Source organism: Littorina saxatilis, linkage group LG17 (assembly GCF_037325665.1).
Source record: "Littorina saxatilis isolate snail1 linkage group LG17, US_GU_Lsax_2.0, whole genome shotgun sequence".
In the NCBI taxonomy this organism is placed as follows: Eukaryota; Metazoa; Mollusca; class Gastropoda; order Littorinimorpha; family Littorinidae; genus Littorina; species Littorina saxatilis.
Window position 1 is genome coordinate 50,903,637 of NC_090261.1, and position 19,516 is coordinate 50,923,152.

The 19,516-nt window shown below is 45.3% G+C and overlaps 1 protein-coding gene across 1 annotated transcript in view; it reads left to right on the forward strand.

The window, feature by feature from the left end:
• The window catches only part of LOC138953797 (ubiquitin-ribosomal protein eS31 fusion protein), a 29,477-nt gene that overhangs the window by 2,159 nt on the left and 7,802 nt on the right, over positions 1-19,516 (forward strand). Inside the window, exons 2-4 of the mRNA XM_070325706.1 lie at positions 10,680-10,735; positions 12,822-12,876; positions 14,133-14,350. Of these exons, the coding sequence (XP_070181807.1) occupies positions 10,688-10,735; positions 12,822-12,876; positions 14,133-14,350 (321 nt within the window). The 5' untranslated portion in view covers positions 10,680-10,687. The remainder of the gene's footprint in view (positions 1-10,679; positions 10,736-12,821; positions 12,877-14,132; positions 14,351-19,516) is intronic.

A 19,516-nucleotide genomic window follows, 5' to 3' on the forward strand; every position in this document is an offset into this window, starting at 1 on the left:
ATTTTTAGCTGGCATGTTGTTGTTATGTTGATTTTTCGTCCGTACTCGGACGCTTAACTCTTCGTATAGCTAGTTGTTTAGCTGCCTTTGGTAGCTCCTAAACTGGTTTTAGCTGCCCTCTTTGTTGCCTAGTCAGTCTACGGAAAATGGCACCATAACCAAGGATTTATTGCTAAAGAATTTCTGTTTTCAGATTCATGTTCTGCTATGTTTGTAGTATGTCTGGTCAAAAATCGAGAAAAATATAATTATTTTTAAAAAAGTTATCAAATGTGTTTGTCAGTGTCTATTTTGTCACAAAGCGATTCTACGTTTTTTACATTGTCTGAACTGTTTTGACACCACGAACATCAAATATAACATGCAAGTCACAGTTTATGATTACAATATAAAAAAATGTCTAAGATATTAAAAATCAAAAGGTCAAGGTCATTGGGTCATAAGGTCAAATTTGTTGTTTATGCGTGAAGTGAAGGCTGTGTAATCATTTTCAGTAGCATAACGAATATTTTTTTTATACACGCACTAAACACACACACACACACACACACACACACACACACACACACACACACACACACACACACACACACACACACACACACAGGGGAAATTCCAAAGTAATTGGTACACGGCAAGGTCATATTTATTGTTTTCAACTAAAAGTAGAATACTGTACTCATTTTAAACCAAACATCATCTTTGTGAAGGTTTTGTTCTACAAAAACATAAGTATTCCTGTACAGGAGAATGTAAGCGCACTCAAGCAACATGTAAAAAGGCCACAACGTTTGCAGTGTAAACTAAGAAAACAAGATGAATGATGTCAGGAAGTCGCTGGATAGTCTACCGCGTGACAAGGGAGCAGGGTATACAAAAGCAAACCATTCAAACACAAGCAATGAAACAACAAACGTAAACAAGGCAATTGATTAGATAAAGCATCACATAATCAAATAATCGACAACATTTTAAATTCAAAGCACATAACTCCAACATCATTACACAAACATTGCACAACATTCATAAACATTATTGACCAATAATGTATTCACAGCGTTAGTCATGCATTGGTCGACGGCAGACTGCAGAATTGAGCATCAAAGCAGTCATAAAACACTCAATGAATGCATTCACTGAATACAAATATCTGTGAACACATTCCGTAATCAGAAAAAAATCAGGAAACAACAGGAATGATAATAATTATGTCCCTTGAAAAACATCTCACAACATCAGTCACTGTCATAGAAATAAAGAAAGGCTCCAATACACATTTGTACATTTGAAAAACATCTCACACCGGTCACTGTCATAGAAATAAAGAAAGTCTCCAATACATATTTGTACATTCTCCAAAGAGCAATGCTAGTTGTTCTCTTAATCATCTGTCTGTAGAAAGGCCTGCCCAACATCGATCCGTCCTGCGTACATGGTGACCGGCTTGGAAGCTCTGGTAGACATCCTTGTGAGTTTCTTTCAGCTGCAGCATGTCCTGGAGATACAGGTGGAGGGATTTGGTGTAGAGGTTGTGCCCTGCTGCTGCCATGAAAGGCATCATTTCATGGACAGTGGACAGATGCAGGTCCCAGTTTCCTGTGCGTTCAGCTTTGAGGAACTTGCGCAGAATGTCAACCATGTCCACGTCCATGTACTGAATCCACAGTGCAGCTGTGGGGTGGCACTTGAGGGTTTGCTTTTGGCGTTCTAGTTTTAGCTGAATCGATGCGATTGTCTCATCAACGCAAACTTCTCCTAGCGGGATAGCTCCACTCATCAACAAGTCCCACATGTTGGCTGCACGGGCAAGGTCCCCATCAGGCTCCTCACATGAGACAGGAGCATCTTCATTTGCTGATGGCGCGATATCATCCACTGTCCCAGCAATTTGCACATCTTCTGGTACATCTGTGCTATCCATTTCCTCAATGGAGACGTCACTTAGTGTCACATCCAGGTCTGGGAGTGGCAGAGAGATTTTGAACGTTTGTGAGGTCAGGAGTGCGTTCAGAGCCGAGTCAACCAGAAAGTGGCCTCTAACTGCTCGGACACTGCCTTGCCTTGAAGCATGTAGTTGACAGCTGTTGGTGCATATGTCAGTTCTAGCACCTCCTGCAGACCGCTGCCCTCCATCAAACGTCCAATGCAGCCCAAAAAGCTCATTTCCATGTGAAAATCTTCAAGCCTTAGAACAATTGAGGCCAAGTCAGCATCATCAGGTTTGTTGGCGACGATCTCATGGGCTTTCCAAAATAGGGGCTGGTCGAAAGTGAGCACTGGAGTCGAGCCATGTCTCTTTGCTTCCTTCGCCGTGAACAGCAGTGTAGAGTGAATGCAAGTCAGATCACCAGGGTTCATGTCGATCATTGGCAAGAAGAAAACGCTCGACTTACCAGGGTGACGGTCGTTGTGGACAGCCTGCATCGTTCCAGACCATGAAGGTCTTGCAGGCTTCAGCGGCCACACCACCTTCCACAAGACATCAAGGTGTATAGATGGGTCAACAGCTCGCAGGTTTTCTAGTTCCCTGTATGTAGTGTTCCCAAAGTGAACTGCCTTTGACTGGAAATACACGATGTCAATTGTTCTCTTTTCTTTTGAATCTTTGGAGGTGACATCCAACCTAGGAATAGGCGTTGTTCGTCGTGTTCCAGGAGTTGTGGTAGCAATCATTCCCATACCATGGAACGAATTGTATCCATCCAAGGTACAGGAATTGTGATCCACATTGTCAGCCACGTATTGTAGAATCACATTCTTGGCACATCCTGGAATATCTGTACTTTGGGACACAGCTGCATTTGCCTCAAATCTCTGCACCTCTGTGTAGGAAGACGAGAAGCCCATCGCATTCAACACATCGATCAGATATCGGGAGCCAAAATGGTGGTGCATTTGGACTCCAAGTCCAATTTGAAGTGGGGCGATGACAACCCTAGGTCGAGCTGCCTGGACAATTGCTTGTCCCACAGATGCAATTTTATTGTCAGCATCTTTTTCGCTGAAAATCAAACGCAGGAAAAGCTGAAGGGACTGGGGAACAAAGTCCAGGTTGTACGCCCCTGAAGAAATATCCTCTGATGTTGGATATTCCTTGTTTGTCGTTGCAGAAGCAGCTTTTATTTCATTCTTTATCAGTGCTGCAAGAGACCAGTGTTGGAGCCAAACTCTGGGGTCCTGCCGACGAACTGCGCAAGACTGCGGACTTCCTGGCAGCCACTGGTCTGAGGACCTAGCACGGCCACCAACATCGAACGCAGAAGAAGAAGAAGAAGTGCTGCAGCAGCTTTCACCAGCTTCAGTTTTTCACTTTCGTCGTCATTAGTCTTCGGAGAATTGTAAAAATCATGAAGAATGGATTTAGCTGTTGTGCGGAATGTTACAACATTAGACTTGCCCAGAATGTTCGCTATGATGATTTTTTCATCAAATCTCTCCCAGAGCTTTTCCTTCATCCATTTGGTGGTGTAACCAACCCCTCCACTGAACTCTTGCATTTTCTGCACAAGCTCTCCGATGGTGATCTGTTCGTCATCGTGGTTAATGAGATATTCTGCTGTTTTCTCAAAAACTTCAAGTTTTTCAGTGTCCGGTGGTCTACCCACACTTCGGCTTGGAGCGTTTGTCAGTGCGTATGCACCTGGCTTGTCATTATAACGTTTGGGAATTGACAGACCAAGCGCTCTGAAGTTACAGTTACAAGTTATATGGTACACAGCATCTGCTGCATGCAGGTCTCTTGCAAATTCAAGCTTTCCCTTGACGATATCTGCCCACTCATCATTTCTTTCGTCACATTTTTTCAAAATTTCAGTTTGTAAAGATAATGTTCTGACTCTGTATGCCTCATCAGGTCCACGTGTTTTGGAAAGATTTACCCGAGTCCCACAGAAAAAGCAGCAACTTGCAAAGTCAAATCTGTGTTGCTTAGATCGTGTGCTTCGCTCTCCAAGCTCAGTCTTATCGGTATCTCTGTTTTGCTGTCTTAAGTCTTTCTCGATATTATTGTCGTTGGTGTAATCCCTTCGACACTCGATATGCACCCTTTGACCAACTGTAGGCTGAACGGTTCTGTTCTGTCTTCTCTGGCTCGAATCCTTGATTCCTGTATCAACAAACAAATAACATTGCTCACTACAAACTCTTTTTTATAGACATTTCAACAGAAGCACGCAATTTGTTAACCGGCTATGACCCCACACACTTGCTTTGATAAGTCTCACTGGATGACACCCAGTAATACAACAAACTACAAATACAGCACAACATGTAAAAGAACACCAAAGGGAAAAAACAACAAAAGAACAAAAACAAACAAAATAAAAAAGGACATAAAACAAACAAACAAACAAACAAACGTTATAGTATACAGAACACTAAGAAACTCAAATTTATCATAAGAATTTAAACAAATCAAGAGAGAGAACATACTTGCACATCCTTTCTTTCCCAGGGTATTAAACTCAACGTCACATGGTTCGTTGCATATTGGACAGGTTTTTAATGGATCATCCATTGTGGTAGCCTTTGAAGTGCTGCAAGTAAAATAGTTTTCATGAACACAAATTTGTAATGTTCAACATTGATAACAGCACCACCATTAAATACCACAATAATATATAGTGCGTCCTGCATGTTACTTATGTAATCAGTTGATTCTAGAGGAAAACAACTAAAACACATGAAAATAGGAATTTTGACTGGAATGTTCAGCCATACAAATCCTTGCTAAAAGAGAGTTTTTCAGGCGGCAGTACAGACAGTAAAACCTTCAGTTAAAGTATTTTATGGAATAGTCAAACCAAAACTAACCTTCATTGTTTTAAAGTTGTAGATGACCACAAATAAACGTCCATGCAGCTCTGGTGTATCACAAAGACTGAAGTGAAAAACTGCTTCAAATAATCAAACTGTGAAGATTCCAGCAAGATGGTATCAAAGACAGGTTGTGCTGTCAGACCAGAGTTATGGTGAGAGCATCCGGCGAGCGCGCGGTCACGGCGATCAGATTACTGATAGCCAGCCTCCCTTACCCTCTATCCAGGAACCCCCTCATCCCCTCCTCTTCCTGCTGCAGAATGGCAGGCGAGTGATGCCATGATCTCTCTGTATCGAACTTTTAATCGATCATATCTCGGCCGTGCGATCTTCAAATGGAGTCGAATTGTGTATGCATGTTAAGTGTTCCATGCTGAGCGCAGCCATTATAAAATAAATTCTTTAGGATTTAATCCTTAGTCTCCGGCAGTATGACTGAACAATTGCTGGCTTCTGAAAGGTTGGCGTCCGTTCGGACTTTGCTAGTTTCAGTTGTTTGTTTATTTTTCTCTCGGTGCTTACATGGCCGTTAATGAGAATTAGAGGGAGCTAAGGCCGAGGGTAGGGCTTGGGCCCTGCTAAGCTCTATCCCTCAGCAGCCTCTTCTTTTGATGAACTCCTTTGTTGTTCATGTTGGCACAATTTTAGGCAATTTTTTACGTTGTTCTGTGCCGTTTTTTCTGTTACGGACGTTTGGCCGTCTGGCTCTCAGCCGTCCGTTTTGGCCTCTAAGGCTGTCGTTTTACGTCTGTTTCGGCTCCAGAGTCTAGGGCTCTGGGGTCTGCACTTATCTTTTGCTTATTTCCAGAAATAGATTCCCTCGTTCGCGAGGTTTGCCGCGGCGGACTTCGTCGCCAGCTCTGCCCCCCGCCTGGGGGTTAGGCGACGTTCTCTCCTTCAGACTCTGGGTCTTCTCCGGACCAGGCTGCTGTCCACCGTGATGTTTCTGGACGGTCCCTTGGGGATCTTCTTCTCCTCTTCCTGGCCGGCATTTGTTGCCTTCCGCTTGCGGTAGCGCAACAGTGCATGTCCCTCCGGGGATCCGGCCACAACAAGGTTGGTGTCTGCAGCAGCCGTTTACGGCAGCTGCACTTCCGGTTTCCGGAATCGGATGTTCTCCTGCTAGTGAGCAGACGGTGTTCACGTCAGGTCTGAACCTCTCCGTACTCCAGCAGTCGGTTCTGACAGCTGGGCTTCCTGCTGTTGCAGGAAGTAGGGGTTCACCGTCTAGTGAGCAGATGGTGTTCACGTCCGGTCCGAACCCCGCCTTACGTCAGCAGTCGTCCGCGACAGCTGCTTCCGGCTCAGGCCGGAAGTAAAGGGCTCACTGGCTAGTGTTCGGACTACGTTCACGTCCGGTTTGAGCCTTGCCTTACGTCAGCAGTCGTCCGCGGCAGCTGCGCTTCCGGTTCCGGCCGGAAGTGTAGGTTCACCGGTAGTGCACAGGCTGCTGTCACGTCCGGTTTGGGCCTTACCCTACGTCAGCAGTCGTCAGCGTCAGCTGGGCTTCCGGTTCCGGCCGGAAGTGTAGGTTCACTGGTTAGTGCTCAGGCTGCTGTCACTTCTGGTTCGAGCCTTTACCTACTTCAGCAGTCGTCCGCGACAGCGCCGCTTCCGGTTACGGCCGGAAGCGTAGGTTCACTGGTTAGTGTACAGACTGCTGTCACGTCCGGTTTCGAGCCTTGCCCTACGGCAGCAGTCGTACGCGACGGCTGTGCTTCCAGTTCCGGCTGGAAGTATCGGTTCACTGGTTAGTGCACAGGCTACTGGCACGTCCAGTTTGAACCTTGCCTTACGGCGGCGGTCGTACGCGACCTCTGCGCTTCTGGCTGCGGTCGGAAGGTGAGCTCACCGGTTAGTGCACAGGCTGCTGTCACTTCTGGTTCGAGCTTGCCCTACTTCAGCTGTCGTCCGCGACAGCTTTGCTTCTGGTTCCGGCTGGAAGCGTAGGTTCACTGGTTAGTGCACAGACTACGGTCACGTTCGGTTTGAACCTTGCCTTATGTCGGCGATCGTACGCGACCTCTGCGCTTCTGGCTCCGGCCGGAGGTGGGGGCTCACTGGATAGTGGACCTGCTATGGTCCCATCTGGTTTGAGTCTGGTTTTTTCGTCAGCAGTGCCCTTTGGGCTTGCAGGCTCCCTGCCTCAGGCGGATTAGCAGCTACCACACACTTCGGTAGTGGGTTCTGCCGTTCTCCTCACTTCCTGTGCCTTTGGTCTTCGACGCCTCTCATCCTCCTCTTAGTCAGGGGTGAAGTTTGGCCGTTGACTTGCAGGAAAGGGGCTTCAGGCTCCGGCCTTCCCAGCTTCGGGACATTAGCGGCTCAGAGGAAGTTGCCTTTGCCCAGGATGTCCCGGAGTTTGCTGTCGTCTTTTGCCCCTCTGCGTGCACCTTTGCCGGTCACGCCGGAACTTCTTCTTTGGGGAACGTTTCGAGTCCCCTGCTCTCTGAGCAGACTCTCTTCCCCTCTGAGGAAGTGGGCAGACAGCTTTTGGAACTTGCTTCCATTTCGGAGACACTCCTTTACGGAGTCCTTGGCGCCCTTTACACTCAGTAAAGAGCAGGACGCAGGGGATGCTTTCTCCACCTTTGCTAGGGCGATTTTAGAGCGGAGAAGGCCCTCCTCTCTGCACAATGCCCATACGGTCATGTACAGACGGGACTTGTTCCTCGCCCATTCCTAGTTTGTGGGGAATCAATGAGAGACACCCTTAGTTCTTCACCCTTGGTGGATGGGTCTCTCTTCGGCCTCCTGGCCTCTAAGGCCTCCTGGCCTTCAAGTCCTCCTGGCCTCCTGGTCTCTGAAGCCTCCTGGCCTCTAAGGCCTCCTGGCCCCCAAGGCCTCCTGGTCTCCAAGGCCTCCTGGCCTCCAAGGCCTCCTGGCCTCTAAGGCCTCCTGGCCTCCAAGGTCTCCTGGCCTCCCAGGCCTCTAAGGCCTCCTGGCCTCCAAGGTCTCCTGGCCTCCAAGGCCTCCTGGTCTCCAAGGCCTCCTGGTCTCCAAGGCCTCCTGGCCTCCCAGGCCTCTAAGGCCTTCTGGCCTCCAAGGTCTCCTGGCCTCCAAGGCCTCCTGGCCTCCAAGGTCTCCTGGCCTCCAAGGCCTCCTAGGCCTCCTGGCCTCCAAGGCCTCCTGGCCTCTAAGGCCTCCTGGCCTCTAAGGTCTCCTGGCTTCCAAGGCCTCCTGGTCTCCAAGGCCTCCTGGCCTCCATGGCCTCTAAGGCCTCCTGGCCTCTAAGGTCTCCTGGCATCCAAGGCCTCCCTGGCCTCCTGGCCTCCAAGGAGATAAAGATTTGTAGGGACCTTCAGGTCTCTTCTTTTGCTCTTCAAGCTTTGAAGCAGCAAAACGGGCTCTACCTAAGCAGACTCAGCTTTTTCAGGCTAAGTCCTCAGCTCAGGTTTATCCGGAGAGGTTCTTCCTTTCACAGACGTCTTAGTCTGTGCTTTTTGGGAACAACAGCCGGCATTAGGGCATCCGGGTTTTTTAGCCTCGGCTGGTGCAACAGCCATTTCATCCGTTGGTGGTGGTGGTTGTTGTTTGCTCTTTTGGACTCGGTCCTTGTGGGTCTTTCGCCGTTTTAGACTCTGTCTTTCTCTAGCGATCGGACTGGTTCTGGTGTTTCGTCCAAACTTAAGGTTTACTTGAGTTGGCCTCGGAAGTTACATTCAGATTTTACTGAGTTTGCATTGGTTTTAGCAATGCATGGTGAGGGGTCATTCTTGTGGCCTATCACTTTTCTCAGCTTTATTGGCTAACCCTCCCCTTTCGGTGGAGGTCTAGTTAATTTCCTGGTTTCTTGGTGCGGGCTTTCAGCCCAGCATCTTTGATGGCAGGTCTACGGGCGTTCCGGCTCTCAGCCTTAGCTCGTGTAATAGTCTCCTGCCTGGCATGGGCGACTACGGTCTCCGTGTCTCTAGAATTTGTGTCTTCCTCTTCTCCCTCATCCTGCCATGAGGCGAGTCGGGTCGACTTCCGGTGGGGTGGGTTGCCTGTTAAGGTCACCCTTCTACCACTTGCATCTATTTCGGACTCTTGCCTGTTGTGTTCCGTGTCTGATTCTCGGTTCTGAGGTATCAGACGTGTTTGGTTTTTCAGCCAGACTCAGGAATTTTCTGGGCTCGGTCGGCCGCGATTTTTGCTTCGGGCCCTTCTTCTTGAGGACTCTCGTTCAGGGAGTCTTAAGGCTGGTTAGCTTCACAGTTTTCTGTTTTCCTTTCCAGTCTCGTTTCTGTTTTGGGTTTTTGATTTTCTTTCATTTACCTACAAGCAGACTGCTTTGTGATCACTCTGACCTTAGTCATTTCGGTTAGAGTCACCGGTCACATCAGGTTTTGGTCACCGCGTTCTCCGCTCTGCTGGCGGCTTACGCTTTTCGTAGGCCGCTTCTTCCTCTGTTTTCCTCCCTCTGTGCTTCTGCATGGACTGGTAGTGGACTTCTGGTGACCGTCTCTTCTGAGTTGTTTCTTGGAGTTTGACTCTGGTTTTTTGTACTCAGACGTCTCTCTCTCTCTTTCTAGGAAACAGGTCACTCCTCTCTGGAGCTGACCGTCATCTCTCCGGCCTTTCGGGCCTCTCTCCATGCCAAGGCTTTTTCTTTGGCATGATTGTCTTACGGTCCTGGGGAAGGTTGGTGCTTTTCATTTATGATCGGTCAACCTTACGCTTGGTCGTTTCCAGGGTTTTTGGCTTTTCCTTCCAATAGTAAGGGGGGGGGGGGCAGCTTGTCTGTCCCTCTACTCGGCTCGGGTTATTCAAGACTTTGAGCCCCTTTCTGGGCTGTTTTTTATGGTTCAGGAGATGGGAAGAAGTGCTGAGCACAGCTTACGGGCTCTCTGATGCTGTCTTTCGCTTCTTTTTTTTGCCTGAGCGGCATTGCGACTGTCTTTTAGGATGGTTCTCGGTCCTCGTTCTGTCATTTGGCAGTGGGCCAGTTCCTGACAAGGGTTTTAGAGTGAGCTAGATGTTTTCTTTCTCACCGGCTCTTTCCCTGATGTTTGGCAGTGGGCCTGTTTTTTGGCGAGGGATTCTCTTTCCCTCCGCCTTGGCGTAGCTATCGGCTATCTTTCCCCTAGGCTCAGCCCGAGCTCTTTTTCCAGGGCCTGGGCCTCCTCCTCGGCCGTTTTACGGTCTGGGAGGTTGGATGATGTCCTGCACACAGCTTACTGGTGCTCGGCTTTTGTCTTTATCAGTTTAATAGGGAGACATTGCTGCCTTGGGCCTCTTCCTTGGCCGTCTTGCGGTCCCACTGAATGAGCGAAGTCTTGAATACAGCCTATTGGCGATCAGACGATGTATTCATCAGCTTTTATCTGAGAGACATTGCTTCGCTCTGTAACGATGGATCAAGGTCCCTGCCTGCCTTGGTGGCAGCGGGCCAGTGCATTTCCAGAAATTGATGGTGAGTTTGAACCTTTTTTGATCTTACCCACCTCCTGGTTGGAGTTATCTGCAAATCATGTGATTCGGAGTAAGAATATGTAATTATAATCGAAAATTTTTATCTAAATTTTGATTTGATTAATATACTTACCCGAATCACATGAGTAATTCCCTCCCTCCTGCCCCGCTCGATATTTTAATGTTCTATTAGTCGATTGAAGGGGTATCACGTGACCAGCACCATTGATGACGTAGTAGGCTGCATGGGACGTAACCCAGGGTGTCAGTCATGCTGGTGCAGTCACTTTTTTAGTTGGGGTTGCTCCCCTTATACCTAGACGGGGTAGCTTTTATCATAACCTAAGCATCGAAGTGGGTCAATGCAAATCATGTGATTCGGGTAAGTATATTAATCAAATCAAAATTTAGATAAAAATTTTCGATTTAAATTAATTTCCTGGATCAATTTTTTTCCCTGTGTTCAGGTGCCAAGATGCAGATCTTCGTGAAGACCCTCACGGGCAAGACCATCACACTTGAGGTATGGCAAATGCTTGCTTTCATTTTTGAGTCACTTGAGAAAAAGTGACTATGTAATCGGTCAGTGTTAGTCTGTCCGGCCGGCCGGCCATCCGGCCGGCCGTCCGTAGACACCACCTTAACGTTGGACTTTTCTCGGAAACTATCAAAGCGATCGGGCTCATATTTTGTTTAGTCGTGACCTCCAATGACCTCTACACTTTAACGATGGTTTCGTTGACCTTTGACCTTTTTCAAGGTCACAGGTCAGCGTCAAAGGAAAAATTAGACATTTTATATCTTTGACAAAGTTCATCGGATGTGATTGAAACTTTGTAGGATTATTCTTTACATCAAAGTATTTACATCTGTAGCCTTTTACGAACGTTATCAGAAAAACAAGGGAGATAACTAGCCTTTTCTGTTCGGCAACACACAACTTAACGTTGGGCTTTTCTCGGAAACTATAAAAGTGACCGGGCTCAAATTTTATGTGAACGTGACTCATTGTGTTGTGAATAGCAATTTCTTCCTGTCCATCTGATGCCTCATATAATATTCAGAACTGCGAAAGTGACTCGATCGAGCGTTTGCTCTTCTTGTTGTTGTGTATTTTCTTCTTTTTAAAATTTTCCCCTTTTTACATTTAGTCAAGTTTTGACTAAATGTTTTAACATAGAGGGGGGAATCGAGACGAGGGTCGTGATGTGTGTGTGTGTAGAGCGATTCAGACTAAACTACTGGGCTGATCTTTATGAAATTTGACATGAGAGTTCCTGGGTATGATATCCCCGAACGTTTTTTTCATTTTTTCGATAAATACCTTTGATGACGTCATATCCGGCTTTTTGTAAAAGTTGAGGCGGCACTGTCACACCCTTATTTTTCAATTAAATTGATTGAAATTTTGGCAAAGCAATCTTCGACGAAGGCCGGGGTTTGGTAGTGCATTTCAGCTTGGTGGCTTAAAAACTAATGAGTGAGTTTGATCATTAAAAATCGGAAACTTGTAATTAAAATTATTTTTTTATTAAACGATCCAAAAACAATTTCATCTTATTCTTCGTCATTTTCTGATTCCAAAACCATATACATATGTTATATTTGGATTAAAAACAAGCTCTGAATATTAAAAATATAAAAATAATGATCAAAATTAAATTTCCGAAATCGTTTTAAAAACTATTTCATCTTATTCCTTGTCGGTTCCTGATTCCAAAAACATATAGATATGATATGTTTGGATTAAAAACACGCTCAGAAAGTTAAAACGAAGAGAGGTACAGTAAAGCGTGCTATGAAGCACAGCGCAATCGCTACCGCGCCAAACAGGCTCGTCACTTTCACTGCCTTTTGCACTAGCGGCGGACTACGTTCAGTTTCATTCTGTGAGTTCCACAGCTTGACTAAATGTAGTAATTTCGCCTTACGCGACTTGTTTCACTTTCAGCTATGCTGGCTTTTGTATCAAGCTGATTTTGTCTTGTGTTTGAGAGAATATTTTGATCCAAACTAAATGTCAGAATGTTCAGCTGCTGAGCTCATCGCTGATCTATCTCAAAGACACAGTTGCAATGATGACAAACTTAGGACACCTTACGATTCGCCTTGGGTGGAAATGATAACAAACCTAAGCGTTACCATACCTGAGCAACTGCTTTTGCAATTCATATGGATAAGACATAAGACTTTATTTCAACCATGTGCAGTACACTAGGGACATGTTTTGGCCAGAGTACAATCAATCAATCCATACACGCCCTTCCAAACATTGCTTGCAATCTCAGTCACACACAGGCTCACGCACACCCGCATACATTCCCCACACCAAACCCACAACAGCACACACGCACAAGCATGTTCCTCCTTAACAAAACGTGTTTAACCATCAATTGTACATATGCGTAAAATAAACAGTATAGAAGTATCAGTAAGAATTATATATCATAATATGTATCAGACATCAGTTATGACGACAATAACTAAAATCACAAATCCTTGATAATTTTAAAACCAAAACATACCTAGCATGTCGTCAAGCTGCTTTTGTCGTGTGTTTGAGAGAATACTTTGATGCAAACCCAACTGTATTCTGTTATTCTTTGCAGGTCGAGCCCAGTGATACTATCGAGAATGTCAAGGCAAAGATCCAAGACAAAGAAGGTGGGGATTGTATGATTTTGTTTTTGTCAGTTTTTTTAAATTCCTGGGGGGGGGGGGGGGGGGGGGGGGGGATATGGGTGGACACACTCAAGACTTGCCTCGAAACCAATAAGAAACTGCACATATGACATACTTATGATTCATTATGGGTGTACGTGATTCAAACTCACTCATTACTGTACCCTCAGCAGCCAGTTAGTGACAATTTGTATGTGTGGTGCTGAATTTATTGTCATGTGTTCACAGCCACAGTATGCGCTGTATGTTCTTTTTGTGGTCCTTACTTTTGTCCCGTATCACTTTCAGCCTTTTTATGGCTGCTGTGCTTATTGCTGATCTATCTCAAAGACACAGTTGCAATGATGACAAACTTAGGACACCTTACGATTCGCCTTGGGTGGAAATGATAACAAACCTAAGCGTTACCATACCTGAGCAACTGTATTGACATGAAAAGCATGGCTTTAGTTGTACAAGGAGGGCTCCACAGGGGGTGGGGTCTTAAAAGGACTAAACTGTGCCCGAATTTTGAACAGCTTGAATTTTTGAGTCACTTGAGAAAAAGTGACTGTAATCGGTCAGTGTTAGTCTGTCCGGCCGGCCGTCCGTAGACACCACCTTAACGTTGGACTTTTCTCGGAAACTATCAAAGCGATCGGGCTCATATTTTGTTTAGTCGTGACCTCCAATGACCTCTACACTTTAACGATGGTTTCGTTGACCTTTGACCTTTTTCAAGGTCACAGGTCAGCGTCAAAGGAAAAATTAGACATTTTATATCTTTGACAAAGTTCATCGGATGTGATTGAAACTTTGTAGGATTATTCTTTACATCAAAGTATTTACATCTGTAGCCTTTTACGAACGTTATCAGAAAAACAAGGGAGATAACTAGCCTTTTCTGTTCGGCAACACACAACTTAACGTTGGGCTTTTCTCGGAAACTATAAAAGTGACCGGGCTCAAATTTTATGTGAACGTGACTCATTGTGTTGTGAATAGCAATTTCTTCCTGTCCATCTGATGCCTCATATAATATTCAGAACTGCGAAAGTGACTCGATCGAGAGTTTGCTCTTCTTGTTAAAAAAAACGTCTCGGCAAGCCTTGAGGGATGTGTACATTTTTAGCAAAATTAATGTGCATACACTCACAAATGTTTTGTCACCTTCTTAGAAAAAGTGTTATCGAGCCTGGAAGAGTGCATGCATTTGAGCAAGTTAATGTTCAGAGAAAATATTCTCTGCTTCATTACAGGAATCCCTCCTGACCAGCAGCGTCTGATCTTCGCGGGCAAACAGCTTGAGGATGGGCGCACTCTGAGTGACTACAACATCCAGAAGGAGTCAACACTCCACCTGGTGTTGCGTCTGCGTGGTGGTGCCAAGAAACGCAAGAAGAAGAACTACACCACCCCCAAGAAGTCCAAGCATAAGAAGAAGAAGGTCAAGCTGGCTGTACTCAAGTACTACAAGGTATGATCGAGTGATACATGGTTGGTTCAGGTACTCGAGGGAAAATGAATGGTGGCATGGTTTGAGCAAAGTTTTTGATTGTCGTAGGGCTGCTGGGTCATGACCGCTGTGCTAAGCAAAGTTTCGGACTGTCACAGTGTTGCTGGATTTTTATTGCAGTTAGGAAAACACAGGGACAGGCCTGTTGACCCTTACTATTTTGGAGTAATTTATTACTATTTTTTAGGATTTGGGGGATAAAATACTCCAATTGAGTCCATACTACGATTTTAAAATGTGCTTCAAATTAGATTTGTGTTGCTAATGTTGGCGTTCGTAACCAATTGGTTACTGTTTTGGTCATCAGATTACTATTTTTTACTTGACGGTTACTCTTGTGAAGCATTGGGGGTAAACAGGTCTGCAGGGCTGTCTATACTAATTCAGAAAGGTTATTGGTGGCAGCATTATAGTTTGAATGGTTTTCAGCATACCTGTGAAACTGCATTGTTTGGTGACATGATTTAGTAATACTGTGTGCACAGTTGTAGCAGAAGGTTACTGAAGTCATCAAGTTTTCAAACTGATGCAAACTTCAAAGTCTTTCTTTCTGTCGACTCTTGCATGTTAATGTTGGTAATTGGTAGATTAACTATATTTCGAAGAAAAGAGCTTGATCAGCAAACTTGGTGCTGTTCAAATGGTATTCATGTGTGCGCGCCTTCGTGAGCGAGGCTGGTACTACATATTGTTCATACGAAATGACAAACACAGGTTACAAGCGATAACGCGCAAAAGTACTGGTTTATTATTTTTCATCTGACACTAGGGATCAGTAATGTATAGATATATAGTTACAGTACCACGTAATGCGGTAAAAAACTTATGAACAGAAAGAAAAAGAGAAAAGAAAACAAATTATTAGACATGGCAAAAGTATCAAATGCATTAACAAGACACGAGAAGTAAAAACAAGAAAAGTAAACAATCACAAGACAGGAGAAGACAAACAGACAAGAAAGTTACAATTACCAAACACTCGTTGGTTAGTCCTTCAACAACAATAAAGAGTTACGTTCTGTACGTTCAACAACAATAAAGAATTACGTTCCGTACGTTCAACAATACCATAAGCACTAAGAATACTCAAGAAACTTAGCATACATACGTTTAAAACCAAAATGGCTAGTTTCAGAAAAATACAAAACGTTGACTCATCAGGCCAGGAATACAAAGCAAACTGTCATACCAAAAAAGTCTAACGACAACGTTCCTGCGTTAATCAAAGTCACAAACAAGATATTTACTCATCCACTTTCCCTCAATAACGTTACAAGAAATAAGCCCGTTTACAAACGATCACCACAGACCGCAAGCTTCTTTTACCTAAATTCTTTTAACGTAAGGCTGAAAAAGTCGGAGAAAACGTTTCACTTCGAACTTCGTTAACCACAGAAAACACAAGTTATCATTATAAACATTAGCGACTTTCTAGCGTCTACAAAACATTGCTGTACGTTCACAACACTAGAACAGTTGAACACACAATAAAGAAACACTACAACAAGTCAGACTTTCAACTCACGTTATACATAAACAACTCACAAAGTCATTACAAAATGGCGACCAAAACACAACACAAACAAGTAACAACAAAATTACCTTATGCGCTGTGTGGGTTGACCAGCAGTACCAAAAACGTGTTGCCTCACAAACGAAGGGCACAAAACGATTCACACTTGAGAAACAACTGTCTCCAAGAACATTACGTTGACGTTAAAACATAAGAAACACTCCGTTGGTTCACTTGATAACCTTCATACGTTTACATCAAAACCAAACGCTTCCTAAAACCCTCAGATCGACTGACGAGACAGGAGTCAAGCAGCGGTATTTATGGAAACAAAAACCTAACATGGAATAGTTATTCAAAAGTCAAAGGTCACCGGATTGACCAACCAACAACATTCCTAAGACAGAATCGGGTGAAACTACTATTTTACAACCAATCAGTAACCGATCACGCACTCCGTGCATGCCCAAAACTTAAAACGGTATATTTAACAGAAAGAACATCAAGGAACTAGCTGACATCACAAAGCTAAAAACACGTGAGTCACACGTATTCTAAAACTTGCAACGCAGATTCGCAGGGCTCACCTCAAAATCAAAACACGGAAAATAGCACGTGAATCTCACGGTGTTCTAGAACTAAACGACGCAGTTTGTGACGCTCCGACCAAAACCAGGTCACAACAACTGAACAAGGAGCACGTGAATTTCACGTAAAAATATTAACGCTCCACAAAACGGGTCACAACAAGGTGCCACAATAAAAACACGGTTTACTTCTTTTTACATCGTGCAATGACTTGAGCAAACGTAATTACAACAAAAGTAGGTGACTGCATGCCACATCGGCATGCACACTCCCACCGGAAATTATATTAATATAATTTACTTCAAAAACCTTTGTACAAACATATTCCTTATATCAAAAGAAGAATAACGCAGATTTAGACATTTCCAATTTACAACTCAAAATCATTGTGTTGCAAAACATTTACACAGCACTATTACGGTTCAATCATTTTCAATGTTTCAACACATCTCGTTTCAACTAAATGCCACTGGTCATTTACTCGACGGCATAAAGAAAACGCACCACTTAAAACATAAATGTCCGTTACATCATCTGGTATAAAAACAAACCGCAACAATCTACAACTGTCAAATTGGAAAAACACTCCAAAGTTCAATGTTCTTTCAGTTCGCTTACACAGCTTTGTCTTCGTGATTTTCACGATCAACTAACACGGTCATTTTGTGAATAGGTCGCTCTAATATGCGACTATCACCAGTGGGACGGCCGTGATTGTCTAGAGCCTTTGTTCCAACATGTACTTTCACTCGTCTGACCAGTCCATCAGATCCCGGCATCACTTCGACTACACGAGCCATGCACCACTCTGATCTGCACAAGTTCTGGTCATGCAAGACAACAATGCGTAGGGCGTTGATGAAGGAATCACTTGACATGTCATCCAGGGTTTCAATGTGGATTGCCCTAGAGGCAAAACACGTCACGATCAGTCCGTACAAGATCAATGTCATGAACTTGACGCAGTCATCACGGTACCCTTGTTTTTTCTGGCGTTTCAGGCCCTTCAGATGCTTGATTGCGGCACCTCTGTTGTCGGGGAGGGACGGTTTCTCTGGTCGAAATGGTAAGGGCATCTCGTAGTGACCAGCTTCGTTGATCTTCACGTTTTCCTTCACGATCTTCGCAAACTTTACATCGTCCTGGGACATGGATCCTGAGTCACTTGCAAAGTCTCTTTCCATAACATGTAATGGGTCAGTACACGAGACTTCGTCCACCTGTACCTTGTAGACGTGAGCTACACTTTCTTCTTTTCTTGATCCTGGCTTGACGACTACGTGCATGGACGAGCCTATGCCATCAAAGGCGACGGAATGCGGTGCCTTGCCGACGATGCTCCAACCTAACTTAGTCTCTACTGCAAATGGCAGTCCTTGGACAACGTTTAGGGGCATGAGGGCTTCAGCGCAGTCGTAGCCAATAAGGAGGCCTGCTTCGCAGTCAGGGTACAAGGGGGGCAGTTTAGGAGACAGGTGTTGGAGATGTGGGTAAGCTTTGACAGTCTCTGAGGTGGGGATTTGCGTGGGGTCAACGGACAGATAAGGTCGTGAGATGGCAGAAGGGAGCCTGACAAACTCACTGGAGGTAGGAGAGCGGACACGCAATCCAGAGTACTTCCTGCCGGAGACCATAGCATTGTCCTCAGTCAGTGTGGAGACCCTGAGTGTAGTCGGCTGCGATTTGGCTTTAACTTCTTCAGCCACTGACTGCACTACAAAAGTGGCGTTGGACATAGTGTCCAGTAGTGCGTACGTCAGCACTTCTACGTTGGGGTTAGAGTCACTGGAAACGAGAACGGGAACGATCATAGACGTGAAACCGATGCTGTTTTCCTCGCTGGCCTTAAGAGCAGACACCGTAGGGGTCGACGATGACAGTGGCTCTTGAACGTCAGCAGCAGAGGTACGGTAATTGTTCTTGTGTTCACTCGCCCCTTTGTTTTCACTCATACTGTTCTGATACTTGAAATTGTCATCATGAAGACAAGTGGGATGAGCCTTCTTGCACTTCTTGCACGTCTGTTTCTGCATACATTGACGGCTCTGGTGATCCTTACTTCTGAGACATCCGTAGCAGATACGGTTCTTGAACAGAAAATCTCGTATCTCAACCAGAGGCTTCTCTATGAGTTCCTTACATGTCCCAGCGTCATGGTCCGGAAGTTGACAGTGCAGACATGCGGTGACATCCTCTGTCAGGGTTGACAGGTTCGTTGTGAACTTTCTTGGTGTCCCCGATGCACTTGTCAAGCCGAAAACAGGGTCGTTAGAAATGTCTGCTTCGAGGGTAATGAACGACACGAGTTCATTGAACAGAGGATACCTCTTCTTTTCAACCTTAGTTCGAGCAACTGTTCTAGACCATCTGTGACTCATCCAGTCTGGGAGCTTTCCGACGATCTTCCGTAAGTACTGGGCATCATCCAGGATGCTCAGTCCACCAACTTCCTGGGCAGCAACGGAACATTGCTGCAAGAAATCGGCCAGACTTCTGAGTCCCTTGGGATCTTTGCTTTTGATTGGGGTCCATTCGTCCAGCTTGGTCCGGAAAGCTTGCGAAACGACGTATGAGTTGCCGAACCGATTTTCCAGCACTTCCATGGCTCTCTCGTAGGCATCACCTTCTCTTAGCAGAAAGAAGCCGGTCACGGCCTCCTTTGCTTGACCTCCGATGTACCGTTGCAGATACAATAACTTCTCACTGCTGGTTATGTTTTGTCTCTCGATGAGGAACGAAAACGACGACCTCCAAATTGGATATTGGAGAGGGTCACCAACAAAAATGCACGGCTCCTGCATCGGCAAACGGTTGATCATCAGAGCGTCTGATAGGGTTTTGGCGAGAGAGTCCATAGGAGTGTCCTGCTTGGCAGGAGTAGCAAGTGGACGTTGGTAGTACGCAGACGGGGGGTAGGTGGCAAATGGACGATCTGCATGACATTCCTTGTCAAAGTTCATGTACGCAGGGGGCCTTGCGTTTTCGTTTCCCCAAATAACTTTGGGGGTGGTCTGATGTGGGTCCAG